The sequence below is a fragment of the Saccharomycodes ludwigii genome, chromosome II (genome assembly GCF_020623625.1).
Source record: "Saccharomycodes ludwigii strain NBRC 1722 chromosome II, whole genome shotgun sequence".
NCBI classification, from domain to species: domain Eukaryota; kingdom Fungi; phylum Ascomycota; class Saccharomycetes; order Saccharomycodales; family Saccharomycodaceae; genus Saccharomycodes; species Saccharomycodes ludwigii.
In genome coordinates, this window is record NC_060201.1 from 356,972 (window position 1) to 381,235 (window position 24,264).

At 33.6% G+C, this 24,264-nt stretch overlaps 14 protein-coding genes across 14 annotated transcripts; 6 read left to right on the forward strand and 8 right to left on the reverse strand.

The window, feature by feature from the left end:
- Positions 1-104: 104 nt before the first annotated feature.
- On the reverse strand, positions 105-1,136 carry HEM2 (porphobilinogen synthase HEM2; the record flags this gene model as incomplete). Its single annotated transcript, XM_046080350.1, has 1 exon — positions 105-1,136. The coding sequence occupies one exon, from the start codon at positions 1,134-1,136 to the stop codon at positions 105-107; it is 1,032 nt and encodes a 343-aa protein (XP_045935611.1).
- Positions 1,137-1,444: 308 nt separating this feature from the next.
- Positions 1,445-2,122, forward strand: SCDLUD_001450 (PITH domain-containing protein; the record flags this gene model as incomplete). The annotated part of the gene is made up of 1 exon (XM_046076841.1): positions 1,445-2,122. One exon carries the CDS (start codon positions 1,445-1,447, stop codon positions 2,120-2,122), a length of 678 nt encoding a protein of 225 aa, XP_045935612.1.
- A 336-nt stretch (positions 2,123-2,458) lies between these two features.
- On the forward strand, positions 2,459-3,190 carry SCDLUD_001451 (uncharacterized protein; the record flags this gene model as incomplete). Its single annotated transcript, XM_046076842.1, has 1 exon — positions 2,459-3,190. The coding sequence occupies one exon, from the start codon at positions 2,459-2,461 to the stop codon at positions 3,188-3,190; it is 732 nt and encodes a 243-aa protein (XP_045935613.1).
- Positions 3,191-3,778, reverse strand: SCDLUD_001452 (uncharacterized protein; the record flags this gene model as incomplete). The annotated part of the gene is made up of 1 exon (XM_046081412.1): positions 3,191-3,778. One exon carries the CDS (start codon positions 3,776-3,778, stop codon positions 3,191-3,193), a length of 588 nt encoding a protein of 195 aa, XP_045935614.1.
- A 355-nt stretch (positions 3,779-4,133) lies between these two features.
- On the forward strand, positions 4,134-5,186 carry EAT1 (putative hydrolase; the record flags this gene model as incomplete). The annotated part of the gene is made up of 1 exon (XM_046080351.1): positions 4,134-5,186. The coding sequence occupies one exon, from the start codon at positions 4,134-4,136 to the stop codon at positions 5,184-5,186; it is 1,053 nt and encodes a 350-aa protein (XP_045935615.1).
- A 279-nt stretch (positions 5,187-5,465) lies between these two features.
- MSB2 (Msb2p) lies at positions 5,466-12,023 on the reverse strand (the record flags this gene model as incomplete). The annotated part of the gene is made up of 1 exon (XM_046080352.1): positions 5,466-12,023. The coding sequence occupies one exon, from the start codon at positions 12,021-12,023 to the stop codon at positions 5,466-5,468; it is 6,558 nt and encodes a 2,185-aa protein (XP_045935616.1).
- Positions 12,024-12,836: 813 nt separating this feature from the next.
- On the reverse strand, positions 12,837-13,991 carry MCY1 (putative cysteine synthase; the record flags this gene model as incomplete). Its single annotated transcript, XM_046080353.1, has 1 exon — positions 12,837-13,991. The coding sequence occupies one exon, from the start codon at positions 13,989-13,991 to the stop codon at positions 12,837-12,839; it is 1,155 nt and encodes a 384-aa protein (XP_045935617.1).
- Positions 13,992-14,825: 834 nt separating this feature from the next.
- Positions 14,826-15,536, forward strand: SCDLUD_001456 (uncharacterized protein; the record flags this gene model as incomplete). Its single annotated transcript, XM_046076843.1, has 1 exon — positions 14,826-15,536. The coding sequence occupies one exon, from the start codon at positions 14,826-14,828 to the stop codon at positions 15,534-15,536; it is 711 nt and encodes a 236-aa protein (XP_045935618.1).
- A 222-nt stretch (positions 15,537-15,758) lies between these two features.
- On the reverse strand, positions 15,759-17,009 carry NMA2 (nicotinamide-nucleotide adenylyltransferase NMA2; the record flags this gene model as incomplete). The annotated part of the gene is made up of 1 exon (XM_046080354.1): positions 15,759-17,009. One exon carries the CDS (start codon positions 17,007-17,009, stop codon positions 15,759-15,761), a length of 1,251 nt encoding a protein of 416 aa, XP_045935619.1.
- A 1,149-nt stretch (positions 17,010-18,158) lies between these two features.
- On the forward strand, positions 18,159-18,419 carry SCDLUD_001458 (uncharacterized protein; the record flags this gene model as incomplete). Its single annotated transcript, XM_046080355.1, has 1 exon — positions 18,159-18,419. The coding sequence occupies one exon, from the start codon at positions 18,159-18,161 to the stop codon at positions 18,417-18,419; it is 261 nt and encodes an 86-aa protein (XP_045935620.1).
- A 76-nt stretch (positions 18,420-18,495) lies between these two features.
- On the reverse strand, positions 18,496-19,449 carry ECT1 (ethanolamine-phosphate cytidylyltransferase; the record flags this gene model as incomplete). The annotated part of the gene is made up of 1 exon (XM_046080356.1): positions 18,496-19,449. The coding sequence occupies one exon, from the start codon at positions 19,447-19,449 to the stop codon at positions 18,496-18,498; it is 954 nt and encodes a 317-aa protein (XP_045935621.1).
- Positions 19,450-19,948: 499 nt separating this feature from the next.
- On the reverse strand, positions 19,949-20,749 carry SCDLUD_001460 (uncharacterized protein; the record flags this gene model as incomplete). Its single annotated transcript, XM_046081545.1, has 1 exon — positions 19,949-20,749. The coding sequence occupies one exon, from the start codon at positions 20,747-20,749 to the stop codon at positions 19,949-19,951; it is 801 nt and encodes a 266-aa protein (XP_045935622.1).
- Positions 20,750-21,384: 635 nt separating this feature from the next.
- On the reverse strand, positions 21,385-22,158 carry PRP18 (mRNA splicing protein PRP18; the record flags this gene model as incomplete). Its single annotated transcript, XM_046081546.1, has 1 exon — positions 21,385-22,158. One exon carries the CDS (start codon positions 22,156-22,158, stop codon positions 21,385-21,387), a length of 774 nt encoding a protein of 257 aa, XP_045935623.1.
- Positions 22,159-22,588: 430 nt separating this feature from the next.
- TFG2 (transcription factor IIF subunit TFG2) lies at positions 22,589-23,962 on the forward strand (the record flags this gene model as incomplete). Its single annotated transcript, XM_046080357.1, has 1 exon — positions 22,589-23,962. One exon carries the CDS (start codon positions 22,589-22,591, stop codon positions 23,960-23,962), a length of 1,374 nt encoding a protein of 457 aa, XP_045935624.1.
- Positions 23,963-24,264: the final 302 nt, after the last annotated feature.

Genomic DNA, 24,264 nt, shown 5'->3' on the forward strand with positions numbered 1-24,264 from the left:
TAGTATAACATATAGATCCTTTATACACATAATAAAAAAAAAAAAAAAAAGAAAAAAAAATATAATAATCTAGCTTAAAATTGTATCCACACAAAAGTAAAGAATCAGTTGGACAACCATTCCATAAATTCCGGAGTTAAGTAACTGATGATCAACCTGGCACCGGCTCTTAAGAATCCCTGGTGAGTTTCAAAACAAATGGTTTTAAAATCAACAATCCCCTTTTCGGTAGCAGCGTGTAACATGGCAAATTCACCGGAAACATGATAAGCACAAACAGGAATATCTTTACAAATTTCATACGCATCACTCATGATATCCAAGTAAAAAGTAGATGGTTTAACAATAATGCCATCGGAACCCTCCTCTAGATCTCTTCTTAAAGCTCTACGTGCTAAGCCTCTTCCACCACTTGGTAATTGATAACACTTACGATCACCATGGTTAGGAGAAGAGTGAGCAGCATCTCTGAAAGGACCGTATAGATTACCACTGAATTTAGCAGCATAACTCAAGATGAATGTCTTGTGGGCTAAACCAGCATTCATTAAACCAATTTTAATCTCTCTAATTCTACCATCTATCATATCGCTTGGAGCAACAGAATGACAACCGTGTTTGGCATAATTAACTGCAACAGCGGCAATTCTTCTAACACTCAAGTCTCTATTAATAGTTCCGTCTTCATAAAGAATACCGCAATGTCCATGTGAAGTATATTCACATAGACACACATCTGCAATCAAATATAACTCGGGAATTTCCTTTCTTAATTTCTTAATGCACTGAATGACTGGGCCCTCTGGATCGTCAGCAGCACTACCAGACTCGTCTTTAACTCCTTCCTTCAGTGGAACACCAAAAATAATAACACTTCTTAAACCTTTAGCAACTAACGGTTTTAAATATGGAACAATTTTGTTCACACCAAACCTTTTGATATTTGGTAAACTTGGAATGTCACATTCTTCTTCTGGATCATCACTAATGAAGATTGGGAAAATAAACATATTTTTGGTCAATTGTCTTTCGTTTTGCCATTCACGCAGTAATGGATGATTGTAGCCACCAGCTAAGATAGATGAGATTTGTGGTTCATTAGCAGGTAGAAATTCAGCAGTGTGTGGTTTTGACATTTGTTGATTTTGATTTTGTCTTTTTTTTTTTTTTTTTTCTTAATTTTATTTTACCTTTCATCAATTTTACTTTTAAGATTAAAAGAAAATGAAGATGTAAAACTGTTAATAAAAATCGTATAAAAAAAAAAAAAAAAAAAAATTTTTTTTCTTTATCGTAAAATCAAACCAATTTTTTTTTTTTTTTTTATAATTTTTTTCTTTGTAAATCTATCAAAAAAGAAAAGGAAAGCCTCATTTTATTATGACTACGTAAAGTTTAAAATAAAACAGAATAGAAACACTTCTCCTATTACAACCCTGCTATAATGTCCAACTGCTGCTGCGAACATGAGCATAACGAGCCACCCCCAATTGCAACCTATCCAAATCAATCATTATACGAATGTATGGATCTAAATAAAATTAAAATCTTGAATGGTGTCTATAAAAATGGAGAGAAAAATTATAAAAATTTCATTAAAACTCAAGAGAGCAAAGATGACAACTCTTGCTTTTTAGAATCCGATTGTGATTGTCAACTAGTCATCCATATACCATTTACAAAATCAGTCAAGTTATACAGTATGATATTACGTTCTGCTTTTAATGACCAAGACGATAATTTAGGATCTCTTCATCATGTTCATCTATACAAGAATTTTAATAAAAATATAGATTTCGATACTTTAGAAAATGCAAAAATCACTTACAGCATCGAACATATAAGAAATAACAACGGGAGTGAGGACGTGGAACACTATTTACCAAGACATCAGTTTCAATCTGTTGACTCTTTAACTATTTTCATCCCAGATAATTATGAAGAAGATGAAGATTTATTAAGTAGAATATATTACTTGGAACTAAGAGGCGACTTAAGCGTTAACAGTGGGGATAAAAGACAGGAATTTCATTTGAAAAGTAGTGTTTTTGAAAGTGCACCAAATCCATTAGATCATGTAAAATTGCAAGAGGAACCAGGCAGTAGTAACATGATACAATGAGTTGAAAGGTACGAGCACGATTAGAATAATTTTTTTTATTCTTTTTAGTGATATCTTTTATATAACAAACAGTTTAATTTAATAAAAGATTATGGTTTATTTTTTATTTTTACAAATCTGGAAAACTAACAAGCTATTTTTAAATTAGTTTTTTCTTTTCATCCCCGTTAAAAAATAACAGAAAAAAAAGAAAAAAAAAGGATAAGTTAGGCGGCTATTTGCCATTAGTAAATTATTCAACTTTTTTTTTTTTTTTTCTGTTATTTTTAATATTTCTATCGTGCCAGCCTTCAACTTTGATTGAAATAAAAATAAAATCAAAAACAAAACCTATTAATGATTGTATTGGACACAGTTTACCTCGAAATCCTTGATAAAGAAAATATCACCAATATCACTCCTTCTATCCTTTCAGAATGGAATTGTTACATTTTCCAGGATCACTACAATGATAATAAACAAAAAAATGATCCTACCTTTGTCATACCTGGTAAAAATATCTTATTTGAATTACAACTACAAACTAAGACCAAAACACCAACAGCATCGCCATCTTTGCTAGAGTCAGATCTAGATTTTATTAATAAATACTGGTCAAATATATCCTACAAAATAATAAATACAAGCATCTCAACTGTAAATAACACAATATTCTTTAAACTGGAACTAGAATGTTTGATGAATTGGTCTCATATAAACTGTACTGAAAAGAAGCCAATCACTGTGTCTAAAATACTTATAAAAGGCGGGTTTATCTCCCTAGGTAATATACCTTCCTCAATTTTAGTCAGCACATTGAAAAATTTTATGAATGGATTGTTTTTATCACAATTGGAATTCAAATACCCCTTGTGTTTTAATAAAATTGTTCGTAAGCACTATGCGTTGCATTCAATTTACTACAAGTACAATCAACTCTATAAGATTAATTTTAGAAATGTGGTGGATATTTTGGTCAAGGATCCACGAAACACAACAATCTATAAAATGATTATGTATCCATACAAAAAACCATATAGCTTACCATTTCCTACAACAAAATCAGACTCCTCGCTAATATTGGATTAGCTATGCACTTTTATAGTTATATTTACTTTTCATTAATATCCCAATTTGCTCATTTAAATTTCTGTTCCATTTTTTAGCAAATATTGACAAAAGGAAAAACAAAACGGGTGGTACATTAAATAAAGCATGGATAAATATTCCATGCAAATTTTTGTTGCTACTAGTATTGATAGATAAAATGACCAATATGGTTAACAATAAGGCATTTATCATATTCAAAGTGAAATTGTTAATTTTTATAAATTTGATTTGATACCTTATACTATATCTTAAATTTATTAGTGATAAAGCCACCGAATTGACAGGGGCTGTTTTCAAAAAAACCGGATACTTTTGTCCGATGCCAACTTTGTTTCCCTTTTTTAATATCAAAAGGAAAAAAATGCAATAACCCAAGTACAGTATTGTGATTATCTGAGTATAAAACGTATCTGATTTGTGAACGGACAGTTGGAAATTAGTTATTAACTCATCTTGCTCAGCTATATCTAGTGGAATGGTAAAAGTGTCATCTTCGTCTCCTAAACCATGTCCTTTTTGAAATGGTAGAGATAGTATAATTTTATCTAATTTTCTATGCCTAGACATTGTATAAATCTTATCCCTAATAGCAATGTTTTAGCTGCTAGCCCCTTTTTATTTATTTAATTAATTATTTATTTATTTATTTTTTTTTACAAAAAAAAAGTGTGTTTGCTTCATGTAAAAGCTTTCAAAAGATGATTATACTCCTTTAAAAGAAAAAAAAAAAAAAAAAAAAAAAGAGTTGGATTTCTTATCATTTGTAACGAGACCTTTGAAGATTTATGTTTTAGTTATTAACACGGAAAGAAAGAAAGAAAGAAAGAAAAATTAAATTGAAAGCATACTACTAACAGATTCAAAACCTGCTTAATGGTTCAGAAACAATTTATAATATTCAGTTAGAAATAAGTAACATATTATGCAGCCAATATTAAAAACTTTTCGAAATATCGGTATTAAACCTCAGAAAAGACATTTGTATCATGAATCAGTAGTGTCTTTGTCGAGCATTCATTCCATATCACCGACAACAAAAACTGATAGCAACAATGCACAAATACCACAACCACCCATAGTAATTAACATACACGGTGCTTTTGGAAATAAAACTAATTTCAAAATGTTCAATAAGCATTTATCTAGAAATTTAAATACGGATGTTTATTCAATTGACTTGAGAAACCATGGCGATTCTCCTCGCGCATTGCCCTATGACAATCTAACTTTATCCAAAGATGTTTCCGAATTTATTTTGAAACAGATTGTTCCTAATTACGGCCCAAATCGTAAAGTTAGTCTGGTAGGCTATTCCCTGGGTGGCAGAATCGCTATGTTAACATGTTTGCATAGGAAAGTTACACCATATCTTCATAAATTAATTTCTGTTGATATTCCTCCAAAAGCAATGCCAGCCTTGACTGATGAAATTGTAGTGAATTATCTAGCCATTATGGAAATATTGAATGCTGGCCAGCAATATTTACAACACAAAGTAACTGAATCAGTTGAGCATCACAAAATTCCACATCTAATCTTAAAGGATTCCAAAAATCAATGGAAATCCAAGGTTTTGAATCATTTTAAAAAAATTAACTCTCGCAATCCTTCAATGAGCTATTACTTTTCTAATGGATTTACAAGTTATTCTGCTAATAATGATTTATCCTTGGGATACCCAATATTGTATGATATTCCTCTTTTGAATATGCCAGATTATCTATCTGAGATTGTAAAATGGCCTAATCTGTATGTCCCACCATATAATCACGACTACATTATCCATCAAAAATGTCAAATTCCAACTCTATTTATCAAGGCATTAAAATCTCCATTTATTCCAAGAGAGCATTATCAAAGTCTTGGAGCTGAGTTTAAAAATTATAGAGTCGTGGAAATCAACACAACACATAACGTCATTGGAGAAAGGCCTAAGGAATTTGTTAAAATAGTTACTGATTTTTTATCAGCATAGTATCTTTTTATTTTCTTTTTTTTTTAACAAAAATCTAGTATCTTCTCCTTATATTTGAACAACATATTAAAGACAGTATGTTTTTAATCAACAAGAAAGAAAAAAAAAAAAAGGAAAAAGGAAAAAGAAATAATAAATATGACCTAATACATATATATATATATATAATAATAATTAAAAATACATTCGTAACTTGTAATGTTAAAAATAAAATAATAAGTTCGACTCGATATTAGAAGAGGAAAGAAACGGCAAAAAAAAAATATTTTAAAATACATACTAATAAGTATCATTCCAACCAAGAGAATTTGCGGCAGCGATCGGTTTAGAAATTTTAATCATGTGTCTATTAGAACTCTTACGAGATAAATTTGAGTTGTGACTCCTTAATGAATATTTCGACGATTTACTACCCAGTTTACCATCAGCATTAGATAACTGTTCCGATTCACATAAAGCAGATGTTCTATTTCCATTTTCTGAAATTCCATCATCACCGTACAAGTTCATGTCCATCCACTGTTCAATTCTCTTGCTTGGAGTTAAACTGACTTGATCATCAATATAAGCTTTTGGTTCTAAAACAACTTCTTCACTTCCAGAAGAGGAACTTGTTGTATAAAATGAATAATTATCAGTAGGATAATCCTTAGAAGTGGCACTAGTTTTCAAAATCAAATTTCTCCTTCTTCTTAAAATGTAGAACCTTGCACCCATAATCATCAAAACTAGATAAACAATTGCACCAACAATTATACCAATCAAAAACCCAGCTGTTTTACCGCTTGATTTCAAAATTTGGCTAACTGAGCTATTCTTATTAGAGCTACCACTAACTCCGGAATATTGATTACTGGCACTATCTCCTAACGTACCCAAGCTTGGATTGCCTTCACCTCCATTATTAGCATCAGGTGTCTTAGTAACACTAGATGTCCTCGTAGAGGTAGCAGTAGCCATAATCGTAACTGTCGAACTAGAACCCGAACCACCACTACTTCCAGAAATATCGGTGGTCAAAGAAATAGATGGATCGATCTGTTCCGCAAGCTGTTTTAAAATCGATTTGGGGTTATCGTACAGGTCACTGGTGGAATTATTAATTAATGCTTGTAATGTATCAATGTATATTTTTGGAAATAAAACTTCGGCAATAGTAATTACATAATCGCGGCCTGGTTCTTCGTAAGGCACTAACTGTTTGACATAGATGTTAAAGTCTTGTTGACTTTCAACCTCAAAGGGATAATTTAAAACGCCTGGTAAATAAGTGAAAATTTGAGCACTAGAATAAGCATTTTGAACAATAAATTCATAGTTTAATGCAGATTTGAACCCAATTGTAATTGTAGTGTAATTAACGGCATTAGCAGCTGCAGCTGGTGCCTGAGTAGGAGCAGTGATGGCTTGGGGCAAAGTTTGAGTAACACTATTCAAATTTGTTTGAATCGAAACAGAAGCAGTACTAGAATCAACTTGAGTAGTCTTGTTCTGAACAATTAAATTCGTTGGCAACCAATCAATAGTAGAAGACGATACTGGTTCCGTTGATACAGACATCGATATGATGGAGGAAGACAGAACGTCAGTAGACTTAGACATCGGAGTAGCAGAGGATGTTGATACCAAAGTAATAATTGTTTTAGAAGTCGCTATTGATTGTGGAACTGCCTGAGAAAAGCTACTAGAAACTGACCCAATATAAGCTGCACCAGACGATGAAGAAAAAGCTACGGAAGAAGACACTTCTATTTCAGAAGTTGGAATAGAAATAGATGAAAAACTTATTTCAATATTACTGGTGAAAAGGTTTGAAGTAGTCGTACTTGTACGCAAGGTGGAGGTGATTGTTACCGATGAGCTTTCGAGGTTTGTAATTTGTGTTGAACTTTCTAATGCTGTAATAAAACTGCTACTAACTAACGAATATGGTTTAGTGGTACTGATATCTAAATTTGAAGAGGTTGATTGCAAACTGATACCGGTACTTTTTGTTAATGTTGTAGTGTCCGCCGAAGAATCGGCTGTTGTTGCAGAAACACCAGTTGATGGACTGCTTCCAGTAACAATTGGCTCGGAGGAGGATTGGATTGTCATAACAGAAACATAAGATGATGATAAGGAGGATATAGTATTGGTAGTGGTAGTTGTTGGAATAGAAAATTGTGTATTAACAATTGAAGCGGTGTAAGCAGATTCACTAACGCTAGTATCTACTGCAATCGAGGAGGAAGTAGCTGTGCTGACTGTAACTACGGATGACGATGTAATTTTAGTGGCTAAATCAATAGAAGCGGAAGAGATACTAGTTGTATATGATGCGACTGGAGTTGAATAACTAAAAACAGCATTGGATGATATAATAGAATCTGAAGTTGGTGCAGCGGAAGCGATTAAAACAGAATCCGACGAACTTACAGTAAGAATAACTTGAGAAATAGAGTCCGATGCCGATGCAGTGGTACTGGCTGTAGAAATAAAAGCTGATTCATCCATAGTAATAGTTGATCCAACTGAGGTTGGTGCGCTAGTGGTAGCTGCTCCAATTGACGTTGGTATAATAGTAGTGGTTGGTACAGTAGAATCTGATGTTAAATCAGTGGCAGTAATAGTGGAAGAAGTAAAAATTGATGTTGATGGAGTAGCAATAATATCTGAAGCTATAAAACTTGATGCATCTGTGTTAATAGTAAATGGTTCAATTGATGTTGAGCTAGTGGCTGTATCTAAAATTACAGAATCTGGCGTCGAAATGGTAGTTACAACTGCTTCACTTGATGTTGGAGTGGTAGTGCTATCTGAAACAACAGGACTTGGTGTTGAGACGGTGTTTATAATTGATTCAGCTGGTGTTAAGCTAGTTACTGTGTCTGAAATAATAGAAGCTGATGTTGGAATGGCAGTACTTACCAGAGTAGCGGAGGCTAATATTGGGGTGATAGTGGTAACTGGTTCACTCGATGTTGGGGCGGTAATACTGGATAAAACAACGGAATCTGGTACTGAAGTGGCAGTAGTAACTGGGGCGACAGAATCTGGTGTTGAAGTGGTAGTAGCAGCTGGAGAAACAGAGTCTGGTACTGAAGTAGCAGTAGCAACTGGGGCAACAGATTCTGGAGTTGAGGTGGTAGTAGCAACTGGGGCAATAGAATCTGGAGTTGAGGTGATAGTAGCAACTGGAGCAACAGAATCTGGTGTTGAAGTGGTAGTAGCAGCTGGGGCAACAGAGTCTGGTACTGAAGTAGTAGTAGCAGCTGGAGCAACAGAGTCTGGTACTGAAATAGTAGTAGCAGCTGGGGCAACAGAATCTGGTGTTGAAGTGGTAGTAGCAGCTGGGGCAACAGAGTCTGGTACTGAAGTAGTAGTAGCAGCTGGAGCAACAGAGTCTGGTGTTGAAGTGGTAGTAGCAACTGGATCAACAGAGTCTGGTACAGAAGTAGTAGTAGCAGCTGGAGCAACAGAGTCTGGAGTTGAAGTAGTAGTAGCAGCTGGAGCAACAGAATCCGGTACTGAAGTAGTAGTAGCAACTGGGGCGATAGAATCTGGTGTTGAAGTGGTAGTAGCAGCTGGAGCAACAGAATCTGGTACTGAAGTAGTAGTAGCAACTGGAGCGACAGAATCTGGTGTTGAAGTGGTAGTAGCTACTGGAGCGACAGAATCTGATGTTGAAGTGGTAGTAGCTACTGGAGCGACAGAATCTGATGTTGAAGTGGTAGTAGCAGCTGGAGCAACAGAGTCTGGTACTGAAGTGGTAGTAGCAGCTGGAGCAACAGAATCTGGTACTGAAGTAGTAGTAGCAACTGGAGCGACAGAATCTAGTGTTGAAGTGGTAGTAGCTACTGGAGCGACAGAATCTGATGTTGAAGTGGTAGTAGCAGCTGGAGCAACAGAGTCTGGTACTGAAGTAGTAGTAGCAGCTGGAGCGACAGAGTCTGGTACTGAAGTAGTAGTAGCAACTGGGGCGACAGAATCTGGTGTTGAAGTAGTAGTAACTACTGGAGCGACAGAATCTGATGTTGAAGTGGTAGTAGCAGCTGGGGCAACAGAATCTGGTGTTGAAGTAGTAGTAACTACTGGAGCGACAGAATCTGATGTTGAAGTGGTAGTAGCAGCTGGGGCAACAGAATCTGGTGTTGAAGTGGTAGTAGCAGCTGGAGCAACAGAATCTGGTGTTGAAGTGGTAGTAGCAACTGGATCAACAGAGTCTGGTACAGAAGTAGTAGTAGCAGCTGGAGCAACAGAGTCTGGAGTTGAAGTAGTAGTAGCAGCTGGAGCAACAGAGTCTGGTACTGAAGTAGTAGTAGCAGCTGGAGCAACAGAGTCTGGAGTTGAAGTAGTAGTAGCAGCTGGAGCAACAGAATCTGGTGTTGAAGTGGTAGTAGCAACTGGATCAACAGAGTCTGGTACAGAAGTAGTAGTAGCAGCTGGAGCAACAGAGTCTGGAGTTGAAGTAGTAGTAGCAGCTGGAGCAACAGAGTCTGGTACTGAAGTAGTAGTAGCAGCTGGAGCAACAGAGTCTGGAGTTGAAGTAGTAGTAGCAGCTGGAGCAACAGAATCTGGTGTTGAAGTGGTAGTTGCAACTGGATCAACAGAGTCTGGTACAGAAGTAGTAGTAGCAGCTGGAGCAACAGAGTCTGGAGTTGAAGTAGTAGTAGCAGCTGGAGCAACAGAGTCTGGTACAGAAGTGGTAGTAGCAACTGGGGCGATAGAGTCTGGAGTTGAAGTAGTAGTAGCAGCTGAAGCAACAGAATCTGGTGTTGAAGTGGTAGTAGCAGCTGGAGCAACGGAGTCTGGTGTTGAAGTGGTAGTAGCAGCTGGAGCAACAGAATCTGGTACTGAAGTAGTAGTAGCAACTGGGGCGATAGAATCTGGTGTTGAAGTGGTAGTATCAGCCAGTTCTGTTGAAGCAGGGCTGATGGTGATTATAGCTGGTTCCGTTGAGGCAGTACTAGTGGTAGTACCAGCTGAGGCAACAAAAGCTGGTGTTGAAGTGGTAGTAGCAGCTGGAGCAACAGAATCTGGTGTAGAGGTGGTAGTATCAGTTGGTTCTGTTGAGGTAGAGCTAGTGGTAGTAGCAGCTGCAGCAACATAATCTGGTGTAGAAGTGGTAGTATCAGTTGGTTCTGTTGAAGTAGAGCTAGTGGTAGTGGCAGCTGCAGCAACAGAGCTTGGTGTAGAAGTGGTAGTATCAGTTGGTTCTGTTGAGGTAGAGCTAGTGGTAGTGGCAACTGGTGCAACAGAGTCTGGTGTAGAAGTGGTAGTATCAGTTGGTTCTGTTGAAGTAGAGCTAGTGGTAGTGGCAGCTGCAGCAACAGAGCTTGGTGTAGAAGTGGTAGTATCAGTTGGTTCTGTTGAGGTAGAGCTAGTGGTAGTAGCAGCTGCAGCAACATAATCTGGTGTTGAAGTGGTAGTATCAGTTGGAGCAACAGAATCTGGTGTAGAGGTGGTAGTATCAGTTGGTTCTGTTGAAGTAGAGCTAGTGGTAGTAGCAGCTGCAGCAACATAATCTGGTGTTGAAGTGGTAGTATCAGTTGGTTCTGTTGAGGTAGAGCTAGTGGTAGTGGCAACTGGTGCAACAGAGTCTGGTGTAGAAGTGGTAGTATCAGTTGGTTCTGTTGAAGTAGAGCTAGTGGTAGTGGCAGCTGCAGCAACAGAGCTTGGTGTAGAAGTGGTAGTATCAGTTGGTTCTGTTGAGGTAGAGCTAGTGGTAGTAGCAGCTGCAGCAACATAATCTGGTGTTGAAGTGGTAGTATCAGTTGGAGCAACAGAATCTGGTGTAGAGGTGGTAGTATCAGTTGGTTCTGTTGAAGTAGAGCTAGTGGTAGTAGCAGCTGCAGCAACATAATCTGGTGTTGAAGTGGTAGTATCAGTTGGTTCTGTTGAGGTAGAGCTAGTGGTAGTGGCAACTGGTGCAACAGAGTCTGGTGTAGAAGTGGTAGTATCAGTTGGTTCTGTTGAAGTAGAGCTAGTGGTAGTGGCAGCTGCAGCAACAGAGCTTGGTGTAGAAGTGGTAGTATCAGTTGGTTCTGTTGAGGTAGAGCTAGTGGTAGTAGCAGCTGCAGCAACATAATCTGGTGTTGAGGTGGTAGTATCAGTTGGTTCTGTTGAGGTAGAGCTAGTGGTAGTGGCAACTGGTGCAACAGAGTCTGGTGTAGAAGTGGTAGTATCAGTTGGTTCTGTTGAAGTAGAGCTAGTAGAAGTGGTAGTATCAGTTGGTTCTGTTGAAGTAGAGCTAGTGGTAGTTGTAGTTGGTTCAGTTGATGTTGGTGTGGTAGTAGCAGCTAATACGGTGGAGGCTGAGGTACTTGTTGCAGTATCTCCATTTGAAATGATAGCAGCTTTTGAATTATCTACAGTGTTCTGTTGTATGGAACTAGTTGTGGTACCAGGAGTTGTAGTACTAGGTGTATTAGTCTTACCAGTAGATAAAGTTCCTTGTTCAATTGTAGTATCATAGGTAGAAGGGGTATAAATATTTTCAGTAACACTTGTTGGAGAGCTATTAGATGTAGAACTAGAATCCTGTATAGTATATACACTGGAGTCGGTTGTACTTCCTAAAGATTGCCAATAATTATTAACAGTAGCAGTAGTATCACCTTGCTCGTAATTATCCGTAGCAGGGAAAGTGGTTGTAGCTATTGTAGATGTAGGGGTAGTGGTAGAGGCTAAAGAAAATATATTTGATTCATCTAATTCATCTTTATCATAGTAAGCTGTAGAATCTTTGTTTTGTGCTTTATTGCTAGTACTTGAAGCAGTAGCTAGTATGAGAGTACTACTATTAGTTGCTACCAATTGAAGGGCCAATAAAAATAGAGAGTACCTCAGTAACATTGATTGAAAAATAGAGTGATTGTATAATTAGGTTTTTAATTTCAAATAATTCTATATGTAGTTGTTAATTTTGAAGGGGAAAGGGAACTAATAGTAACGAATGGAAAGTAACTTTGTAGTTATGTTATTATTTTGGTTAAAAGAGTGTAAAATAGTTGGAATATGGATTAAGATGCGATATAATGAAACCTTTTATGGTTGTTTTATTCTTTTATTGGTATGTAATTTTATTTGATGGGTATTGTAAGTTGGAATTGAATAGGATTGAGATTATTATATATAAGTAGTTGTACATGACGAAAAACAAAGAGGCGGTTAAAGGAATGAATTGAACAGAGGGGAAAAAAAAAAAAAAAAAAAAAATTAAATCTGAATATTGATTTTCTTCTTTCTTTTTTTGTTTTGTTTTTTATTTTATTTTATTTTAAATCTAAATGAAAAAAAAAATAGTTACGTTATTGTTATAATAATTTTTTTTTGAAACTGAAAACTGCTATTATTAGCAATGTATTATTAATTTTAGTTTATTTGAACGTTGGCTAAAACTTCTGTGCGGGGGTTTCTTTACAGGGTGCGATGGTAAACTACCAAGTCAGCAAATGAACCAGCAAATGTACTTTTTTTTTTTTTTTGTACTTTGCCACGAAAATAAAACAATCTGAAACAAATTTCTCCAAAATTGAGTACCGATTTCTGTCCATGAAACATTTGCATTCGGACACCGTAATTTTCTACCACATTGGGAAATCCTCAACAACAAAAAAAAGTCTAGACTTTTAACATTTTCCACGAAATTTTATAAGAATACATAAATTAAACAATTTCCTCTAAAGTAATATTGCTGTTTATGGTTAATGCCTCTTTCCAAAATTTACTTAAATGTCTACTGCCACTATCACAAGCAATAATCACAATTCGAGAACCGCGTCCTAAAATCTTTGCTAATTCTACAGCGGCAACAGCATTAATAGCGGTGCTACTACCAACAAATAATCCATCATTCACAGACAAATATTTCGCCATTTTAATTGCTTGAGTATCACTAACTCTAAAACTTAAATCTATATACTTTTCATTTAGTGCAAAATTTGTAGTAATCCTGTTCAATCCTATTCCTTCTATTATAGTATCAACTTGATGTCTTCTTCTTGAACCTTCCCTCTCCACATTATCATACATCACCCCATAATTAATTCTGTTGTAAAATCCGGAACCTTGTGGATCTGCTAAGCATGTTAGGATTTTGTTATTAGTTTTTTCCTTTAGATATTTAGAGCATCCGCCAATAGTACCTCCAGTGCCGCACCCTGCAACAAACCCATCGATTTTATGATCCATTTGGTCCCAAATCTCCGGTCCCGTGGTTTTATAATGGATTTCCCAATTAGCTGTATTTTCAAATTGATCAGCAAATATGCCTCTATTCGTTTTGGTCAACTCTTTACATTTTTTTTTTGAAGCATTGACATACTGGTCAGGATCAACTATACTTGCAGGTTTAACTTTATTTATTTCTGCGCCCAAACTTTCTAGTAAGGACAATTTTTCTAAAGAAGTGTCGTCTGGTAACGAAATGTGGGATTTATACCCTAAAGAATTGCATATCATTGCAATACTAATCCCAGTGGAACCACTAGTGCCTTCAAAAACATAACCCAATTCTCCTCTCTTTAAGTAGCCAAGTGCCTCCCCATTCTCAATGATATTTAAAGCAACTCTATCTTTGGCACTACCACCGGGATTGGATAGTTCTAATTTCGCGTATATTTCACACCCTGTTTTTTTAGACAATGATCTTATTTTTACCATAGGTGTATTTCCGATTAATTCCTCAACCCCATCTTTAGGCCTTGGTGGTTTTCCTTGATAATATGATTTAGTTAGTTTATAAGTGGTGTAAATTGTAAGTGATAATGTTGCTACTGAAATAGCAACATTTTTTAACAACGAACGATCATAGTCTAACATGTATAAAGGGTAGAGATGATTTTTGTATGGCTTACTTATTTAATTTTATTACTAGTTCATTTGTAAATATTTATATTTTGAGAAATAGAGAAAAATAAAGGAAAAATAAAGGAAAAATAAAGGAAAAAAAAACCAAAAAAAAAAATAAACCAACATTAAAAAATACTAGTGATAGCTAACCCGAACAAAAATATAAAGTGGATGACATAGAAATGGAAAAGTTTTTTTTTTTTTTTTTTTTCTGTTTAATTACCATTTTAATTTAAGGTGTCAGTATTTTTATTAAACTTTGTATGTCTTTTCATAATAACTTTATAATTTACTAAAAAAAAGCAAAAAAGTAAAATATTTATATTTAAGTTTTTCTACTTTTACCTTGATTGAATATAGTATTTTAGTAGCTAGGTTGCTAGAATTTACTTAGTCCTTATAATTCTAATATTTATTAAAATAAATAAATTATAAATACTTATCCTTTCTTTTAACATCATTGAAATTTTTCAACTTCACCTTCTTTTTTATTTTATGTATGTTTTTTCTTTATTTTAAAGAAAAATTTTTTTGGTAGGTTTGTAGACTTATAATCTTATAAGCTTATATTATATGCTAAGGTTGTATATAAATATTAATACTAACAAGAGTATTTTAATAAAATAAAATAAAAAATAAAAAAAGGAAAAAGGAAAAAGGAAAAAGGAAAAAGGAAAAAGGAAAAAGGAAAAAGGAAAAAGGAAAAAGTCAAAGTTTAACAATAAGAGAAATAAATCACTACATTTATATATATGTATATATAAGTTTTCATCATACCTGGTTTAGACGATTATTAAAAGACAAATGTACATTCACATACCTGAAAATTTAACCACAATACAAAATAATACCAAAAATGCTCCGTTTCCAACCAACTTTACGGCACCAGTGGGACAGTTAAATAAAATTGGTCCGGTATATAATGATTGTTCTGGTTCTTTACCACAAAATAAGCTAGAAATGGAAAGTATGAAAAAAATAAACAGAGATTGTTGGAAACTTCCATTGCCCAAATGGCCGTGGTGGAATAAAGAGAATTTACAAGTTTTCAAAGAGGAGCCCGATAACTTAGAATCCCTCTGGTTCATGTTATTTCTGTTATTTATTATTTGCCTATTGTTATACATGTTTGCTGCTGGTTTACATCAAAATCTTTTTTTAAAACATAGATATAATTTAGGGAAAAAATATGCTGGTGACAAGGAACAAAGGAAATCTTTTAGAGAAGAGTGTCTAACGCTGAGGCAGATTTTGGAATTACCTCCAAAGCAAAGAGACATTTATTTGGAGTATGCACAACTGCAATTTGAAAAAGAATATAATATTACACATGCTTTGTATTTGAAGAAACACGAAAAAACATTAGAGGATATACGAATGGAAGCTCGATTGGAAAGGGAAAGTAGTCATAAGTGGATAAAAAAAATTACTGAGAAAAAAATGAAATTACTGCACTTTAATATGTTTGTTAAACATATTGGCAAGAAAAACACTATCATTGAAGATATGTGTTGAAACGAAGAGTCTTTCCCACCGGTACACAATTACTTATGTAAAAGAAAAGAAAAAAAAAAAAAAAATGACACATAAACCTTAAATTTTTTATTTCATGCTTATACAATATCAAATTAAAAAAAAAAGAGAAAAAGAAAAAGAAAAAGAAAAGGAAAAAAAAATTACATAATATATAATACATAATAATAATAATAATACATTATTCTAACAGATACACAACTCTTAATCTTTATTACTCAACACATTTTTGACAGATTCGCTTGTATTAATATACAATCCATGTTCTTGGATATACCTAATTACACTATTGGGCAAAAGATATTGCACACTCATACCTCTTCTAATAAAAAGACGGACTTTGGTAGAAGAAATATCATTGTAAATGAGTTGCTTAATAACCAATATATTTCTACGATGCTCGTACATAATATCATGAGACAATAAAAAACTTCTAACGTCAGTACCGGTCCTTTCCACAATAAGACACCCGTAATTACCCAAAATATGATGTAAATCAGCATCTGCCCAAACATTAGGCTCACCCATACTTTCAATCAAGTCACCACCAGCCAATAACATAATCTTGGCACCTATTTTTTCACCAGTTATAGTTTGAACACCACCCCTTTTCAAGTTTATTTCTTCATTGAAATGATCCAAAACTTTGGCTGTTCTAGTATATTCAGGCTGTAAAGATTCCCAAGCGTCTACCATCAACCAATTACTAGTTCTTTCACTGGCTAGCTCGCACATACGCACCCTATGATTGGAGGGTGCTAATCCCGGTTTTTGATAATTATCACTGACAGGACTGTAATATCCACCAACCACTTCAAATCTTGTCTGTTCACTAATTGAATCTAACGCCATTTCAAACATGCGCAGATGCAAATAAGTGATAGGGCTAAAGGAACCGCAAGCGACGATAACTAGTGGGAATTTGTTTGGACTACTTAGTTTTTTTTGTAATCTATGGGTAGGAAACTCGTATTCGGCTAACGTTGAAGCTTGGCGGACTACACCGTGGGGAACTTCTTCTAAGTCAGCAATTTGATCCTTATTAATCTTCAAGTATGGGTTCTCATTGTAATGGAAAAAATCGTGAGTCTTGTGAATTTTGTCGTGATTGTTTTTACTAGTATCCTTGGTGGCAGACCCGTCATCTTGTTCCTCTTCGTTCGAGTCTTCTGATTCTGGAGAGGGTGTATTTGTTTGTAGGTCATTATGGACTCTGGGAATAATGCCATGTTTCACATTAGAATCTTTTCTATGCTCGTTGATTTCTCTTCTTCTCTGATCATGTGTATGTGGATGAAAAGGAGCGTCTATACCATAATTATAGTCAGCTAATACAATTGGTCGTATTGGTACTGCTTTAGGAATATCAGATTTTGGTGCCAAAGGAGATATTTTAATATCTTCGTTTTCAATTTCTGATGGCGGAATAAAATTTGGGTCTCTTGAAGGGTCCATTTTTTTTTTTAACGTTTACAGGTATATATAGAAATGATTTTTGTTTTCTTTTTTTTGGGTAAAACAAGTAGATACCTTTTATCGAAAATGCAAAGGAAGAAAAAAGAGAGAAAAAGAGAGAAAAAAAAGAATGAAAAAAGAGAATGGAAAAAATCTTGTTCTTATTTATATGTAAATATTTGTTTTCCAGTTGGCAGTATTTCGGAATAATAAAGAAAAAAGGAGGCCAAGTTGCGCACAAACACCGGGAAATGAAATTGCAGACAAGAATGCGCAACGGGAGAAGAAAAAAAAAGACAAAAGATACGAAAGGTCAAAATTCTTAAGAAAACATTAAAAAGAAAAACAAAAAAAAGAGAAAGAAAAGATCTATTTATATATGTATTTTTTTTTTTTTCTTTATCTTGATTGATGAAATGGCTTAAGTCCATTTTTCCGATTTATTTATGAGATTTCCTTTTTTTTTTTTTTTTTTTTTTTAATATAGAAAACGAATAAATGAATAAATGAATAAAATCGGGGCAGGGGCAGTAGCCGAAGAAAGGGAAAAAAGAAAAGTTTGTTAGGTGGCTTTTTATTTTTTTAAAGGGAGAAAATAAAATTGTGTTTTTTATTTATGGATAAATGGAAAAGTAGGACAAAATAAGGGGAGTGATGGCAAGAAATACATAATAAAGATAAGCATTGGTAACAAAGTGGAGTTATTTTGTAAATAGCAAAGCCCTATGCTAGCCCTTCCTTTACTTTGGTTTGCCACCTTTGAACAATCCATAATAAATAAATAAAGCAAAAAAATGATCGTCATTTTACTTTTAATTTTAATCTTAATCTTTCCACCCATTAAATTGCCCCCTTTCAAATTGCCCCCTTTCAAATCTGTCCTTTTAAATCCCCCCCTTTTAAATTCCCCTCCCCTTCAAATCCCAAAAAAAATTAAATTAAATTAACTTAAATTGAAAACTACAAAACAGAGAAAAAAAAAGTATATATATATATAAATACATAATGGCTGTTAGATATCTTCTTCCTCTCAATTTGACTTTATCACAACTTTTTTTAACAGCTATTTAAATGTTAGCTTAAAATACGCCAAAAACTATTAAAATAAAAATTAAAAACTATAAACAAAAAAAAAAATAATATAAAAAAATGACTAGAACTAACAAATGGACCATCCACGAAGCTAAATCAAACTCCAAGTTTTTTACTCATAACGGTAATTTTGGTGAAGATCCAAATCATGTCAAGAAAGAGGGGTGCGGTAAGGGTAATTGGGGCAAAGCAGGTGACGAGATTAATGACTTGATTGATTCAGGCGAAATTCCCCCAGTTTATGGCAAAGTTAGAAGAGGTTCCAATTCTCAGTACAATGAAGACAAATTTGAAGTTTTGCAACATTTTCACACCTAGTTGGTATTAAATATGTTTTTATAGATTTATTTTTATTAATATCTACTATTATATATGTGCGTGTATATGTTATAGGTTACTCATAACTCATGCCCTTTTTAATGTTTCTTTTAATATAGTGTTGAGAGTTGTCTTTAATCCTTTGCATAATTAAATCTCTAGTTAAATACTGGAACTTTAGGTCTTGTTTGTGATTAACAACAATTGTTTGTTTATCCAATTTACTGATTTGCACATTGTTTGTCATACTGCTAAATATGTCACTATCTGGATCAATTACAATACCGTCAATGTATTTACAGCTTAGCAAGCTCAAACAACGCTCAAGTAGAGTGTTGATACATCCCACATTGCTACTGCTCAACACTCCTACAATTAGTTTGGTATTAGAACCATATACAGCAGCGTATTTGGATTTGATAGTTTGGAAAATTTCGATATCACCAACATTAAATAAATCAAAATAATCCTCGATGTAGTAACAACTCACTGCTGTGATTTTTCCTTTCTCGTCGTTTTTCACCAATTCGTATCCACCTTTAACAATAACGTTGTTAAAATTTTTATAAAAAACATAATCCCATACACTAATAGCATCTTTATCTTTACAAAATCTGGTCAACAATTGTAAATCCCACAATTTAGGATTATTAGCATTGTTTTCAATATCCTTAGTCTTGTAAGAATATGTATCCGTTAAAATTCTATGTATGATATCCGTTGTACTGACCCCTTGAGTTCTTTTGACTACAACAAATCTGCCTAAATCTTTGACTATTTGATAACAATCATTCCCATCATGATCGGTGGTTATATCGTCACCATGAAGAACAAATTGACAACTATATTCATCCATTAACTGCGGATCAGTAACATATGGTGCAGCCGGTATTAATTTATCACACCATTTAATTGATTTCATATGGTCATATCTTTCTAATTCATTCATAACTGGAGAGCCACCCTTGTTGTAACATATATCTTCATCATTATGCACACCAACAAAAACCATATGTGGAACACCATTCATGCTAGTACTTTCCTCTGGGTATTCAAGATATCCCTCCGGAAAGACCAGTTCAGAAATTTTTTCTTTTGATTGCAAAATTACATTGCAGTGACCATAGTGGATAAAATCAAAACAACCATCTATCCATACTCTTTTCTCAAGGGGCATTTTTTTTTTTTTTTTGCTTTGACTTTGAAGTGGTTGACTGTACTTTTTTTTTTTTTTTTTTTTTTTTAACTTTGTTCTTAATAAAAATAGAAAGAAAGAAAAAGAAAGAAAGAAAAGGGAAAAAAAAAAAAAAAAAAAAGCGGTAAAATGTTGCAAAAAAAAAAAAAAAAAAAAAAAAAAATTGTTTCAGCGTCATTGCATAAACATAAAATTAAGAATAAATTATTTAAAGCATAATAATAAAAGTCCCGTACATACACTACGTATCTTACAATCCATCAATAATAAAAATAAAGAGGCAATGTGTGTATCCATTCGCTCACTGATAGTAGCATAGCACTTTCCTCTTTTGCTAATAGGATAATGGAGATGGTGTTCCCTGTGGTTTAGTTCCTGCTCTTTGTGGTACCCTCATAATCTTTTGTTGCTGAGCAGGACTTAATTCAAGACTTTCTAGTTCAATGCTTTGGTTGCTATTTAACAGAGTGTCAGGAGAATTAACATTGTTCATATTATTGTGAATATTGTTGTTGTAGTTCATAGAAGTGCCGTTGTTAGAGCCTTTATAAGTACCATTTGTACCACCTGTGTGTCCATTTTTGCCCGTATTACCAATTGTAGAGTCTGTTCTACATATTTCCGCACACAATGTTTGGTAAATTATGATAATATTTCTTGTAGAGCAACCATTCAGCCAAGTGAAAAAAGAGCCTATAACAGGGGCTAAAGAAAGCAATAAATCAAATGTAATATTACTGTGCATCTTTGCAATTTGCTTGGAAGTTAACAATTCAGGCATTTCCCTTTGGACTTTGGTGATTAATTTCATGTGAATATAATACATTAATGCAGATCCAATTCCAGGAATTAATATCAACAAGGGGCACATTCCAATCCCACATGAACCAAAACTAAAGCAACCACAACAGGAAAGAAAACATTTGTCATCACGCCATGCTTTCATTTGACAATTTTTCCAAAATTTTTGTTGTTTTTTAGTAGCATTTGGTGGTAATTTAAGTCTTTTTCTGCTGTTTGGTTCATAAAATGGATCTTTAATCTTGAAAAGTTTATCATGAGCTACTTCATTCCACTTGTCGGTCAAATAGTCAACACCGGTGTCCTTTAAATATCCTTCAATAAGTGATGTCATTGTACTGCTATTATCTTTTGATATTATAAATTCTGACTACAAGGTACAGAGAAGAATGGATATTTTTATTTTTATATTGAATAGCACCAATTCACCTAAAACAATTTATTGAGTGTATGTGAATATATTGTAGAAAGAGAGAAATGATTAAAAAAAAGAAATAATTAAAAAACTGTATTCTCGAATTTATAACTCGAACTGTCTTTTTGAATAACATTTGCATTATTTTATATTGCTAGTGATAATATTATCCATTTAACGGTCTCCTATTTTTGTTTTTTTTTATCGCAAAATTTATTGAAAAATTGATCCAAAAAAAGAAAAGCAATTTAAGAAAAAAAAAAAAAAAAAAAAAAAAAGGGAAAAAATAATTTAAAAAAAAAATGATAATAAAGGGAAGAAAGGAATTTGTTATAAGTGAAAAATTTAAAAATTACAAAATTACAAAATTCCAAAATTCCATCCAAAATTCACTATTTCTCGGTGATGGAGGGGGGGAACATACATAATATATTCATTATCTACCGGCTATTATTATATACCACTATTGACAACAAAGCAAAATAGAACCATATAAAATAAATTTACCCGAGGAAACCTTTTCCAATAGTATTACATAGACACTATATCGCTGCTTAAACACTCTTTTCCGACTCCTGCAATAATGTTATCAACCTTTTAATATTGGTTATCCATAGTCTTGTTTCTTCGTCTATCATAATATTACTACTGGCATTGAAATTGTTGGATATTCTGGAATGATTACTTCTTTGGTGAATACCGATACTTGCAACACCAATTGGCCAAGCAACATTACCGATGCTTAACTTCATATAACTTTCCAAGCAACTCTTATAATCTGCAAGTTGTAAATAATATAACGTTGTAGATAATGTAACTAAAGTATTCCTATCCAGCGTTTTTTTTCTTAATTTTATTAACAATGGAAATAAGTTTATTCTGGTTTCCTTACATATGTTGTCATTGTCAGAATCAGCAATTTTGTCATCAGCAGTGTTATTGGTTTTGCTGTAACATTGTTCCTGAAGGTTTAAAAGATAATGAATGTATTGCAAGCTTTTGGAACACAAACATTCCAAGTTTTGAAAATCACTTTCGGTAAAAACATAAGACGTATCATTTGCCAGTTGTTCTGTATCTTTGATCATTTTTATAATTTTATTCTTTCTCTTTTTTTTATTATCATCTGTACCGGTAATTTTAGAAATGGTATTTTTCCTGTTATTTGGATTTGATAATAAAACAATTTTTTTTTTTTTTTTGCTCTGTTGATCATCGTTATTCTGTATGGTATTGGACGGGACATCCTTGTCAGTGTTTATTGCTTGCTGTACTTTCTGCACCCTTTTTTTTGCTATTTCATTTTTTAATATATCAGTTATATCCATAGTTTATTATTAATGATACTTGCTCGCTGCTATCTATCTTTTATCTTTTTTCTTCTACCAGTAATTTACCAAGTGGGAATTAGATGCCATTTTGTTACTTTTTAACAATTAAACTTTCAAATGCCTGAATGGAAATAGCATTTAGATTGGCTGTGTTTTTTACCCGGATTACAAAAAAATTAAATTAATAATAAAAAAAAAAAAAAAAAAAAAAAAAAAAAATATCGCTACGTAATTTATAAAAAGCCTTTTCTTCCCTTTGATTTTAAAGCAAATGTCTTTTTTTATTATAAAACTCTTTCTTTTTTTAATTCTTTCCCCCCTTTTCTTATCTTGCTTATAGGTTTAAAAAGGAAAGTCTGGAGGGAAGGGGAAAAAAAAAAAAAGAAATAACAGCTTTCAACCTTGGTGACAACAACATATACACAAAATGAGTTCAGAAAGAAAAGATGGCAGTGTAACTGTTCCTGCAAGTAACTCAAATGATAGTGGGGATGAGTATTTATCACAAGATGATGAAGTTTTTGATGGTAACGATATTGAGAATAATGAAACTAAAATTTACGAAGAAAGTTTAGATTTAGATTTGGGGAGTAGTGCCAAGCAAGTTTGGCTAGTTAGATTGCCAATGTTTTTAGCAAAAAAATGGAGAGACAGAGATAATTTAAAAGGTCAGGAATTAGGAAAAATTAGAATTAATAAAAAGGATCAAACTATTCGAATGGTATTGGATGACACTGGTGATGAAAATTTACCAAGAAATTATGATATAGAATTGACTAAAAAAGTTGTTGAAAACGAATTTGTGTTTACAGAACAAAACTTGAAAAAATATGAGAAAAAGGCCAAAGAACTAGAAAATAATCCAGAAATGCAAAAACAATTGTTTATCAAAAGACAAGAACGTCAAGAGGAAATTGAAAAGAAAAAGAAAAGACAGCAACAACAATATAAAAGAAATAAAAAAAAGTTTTTCAGAAGAGTCGTTGTTGACAGAGAAGGTAGAGATCGTTATATCCCATATGTCAAAACTATTCCTAAAAAGACAGCATTGGTTGGTACCATTTGTCATGAGTGTCAAGTTATTCCCTCTATTGATGATCCAAATTACCACAACATTGTGGAGCAAAGAAGACAATTGGTTAGAAATGTTATGAAACCAACAATTACAGTCTTGGAAGAAACAGTAGGTGTAACCATGAGTAATGCTGGTATGAGTATGAGAACGGATAATTCTAATTTCTTAAAAGTGGGTAGAGAAAAACAGCAGAAAAACTCCTCAAGGGCGATACGTATGCCAAAAAAGGAACTATTGGATTTGCTATTCAAATTATTTGATGAATATGATTACTGGTCCTTGAAAGGGTTAAAGGAAAGAACCAAACAACCAGAAGTCTATTTAAAGGAATGTTTAGACCAGGTTGCTATGTTGGTTAAAAAGGGACCTTATGCTTTAAAATACACGTTGAAAACAGAATATAAGAAACTAAAACAAGCAGAAAGAGATTTGACGTTAGGGGAATTGGCGAAAAGTGGGGAAGGTGGCAGTGACAACGAAAATCTGGCCAAGGACGGAAATTCTGCTGTAACACAGGATGATGGTGTTAACAACCAGAATAAAGAAAAGGTGGTGCCAGGCGACACTTCTGCTGCTGATTCTGTTACTATTAAGAAGGAAGATGAAAACAGCAAAGTTAATGGCAGTGCAAATGTAGGGTATAGTAAAAGTACAAGTAATAACGGCAATGAGGATGATGATGATGATGAAGATGATGAAGATATAGAGCTAGAAGATGTCGTATAGGGAATAAATATATATGTGTCATAAATTCTGTTGGATGATTGAAGTAACTATTTTTTTTTTTTTTTTACTAAAGGAAAATAATGGAATTTCTTGAATATTTTGTAGATATCAATAACTTTTAGGCTGCTTTAACGGAATATCGTTAGAAAATATGAGTTGGTTACGTTAGTTTGTGACATTTTTTACATCCGTACATATTTTAATTTTTTTATTATGTAATTGAAATTTTTCTTCTTTTTTTTTTTTTTTTGTTTTCTTTTTTTTCTGTTTTTTCTGTTTTTCTTGTCTTTTTTGCGTTTTGG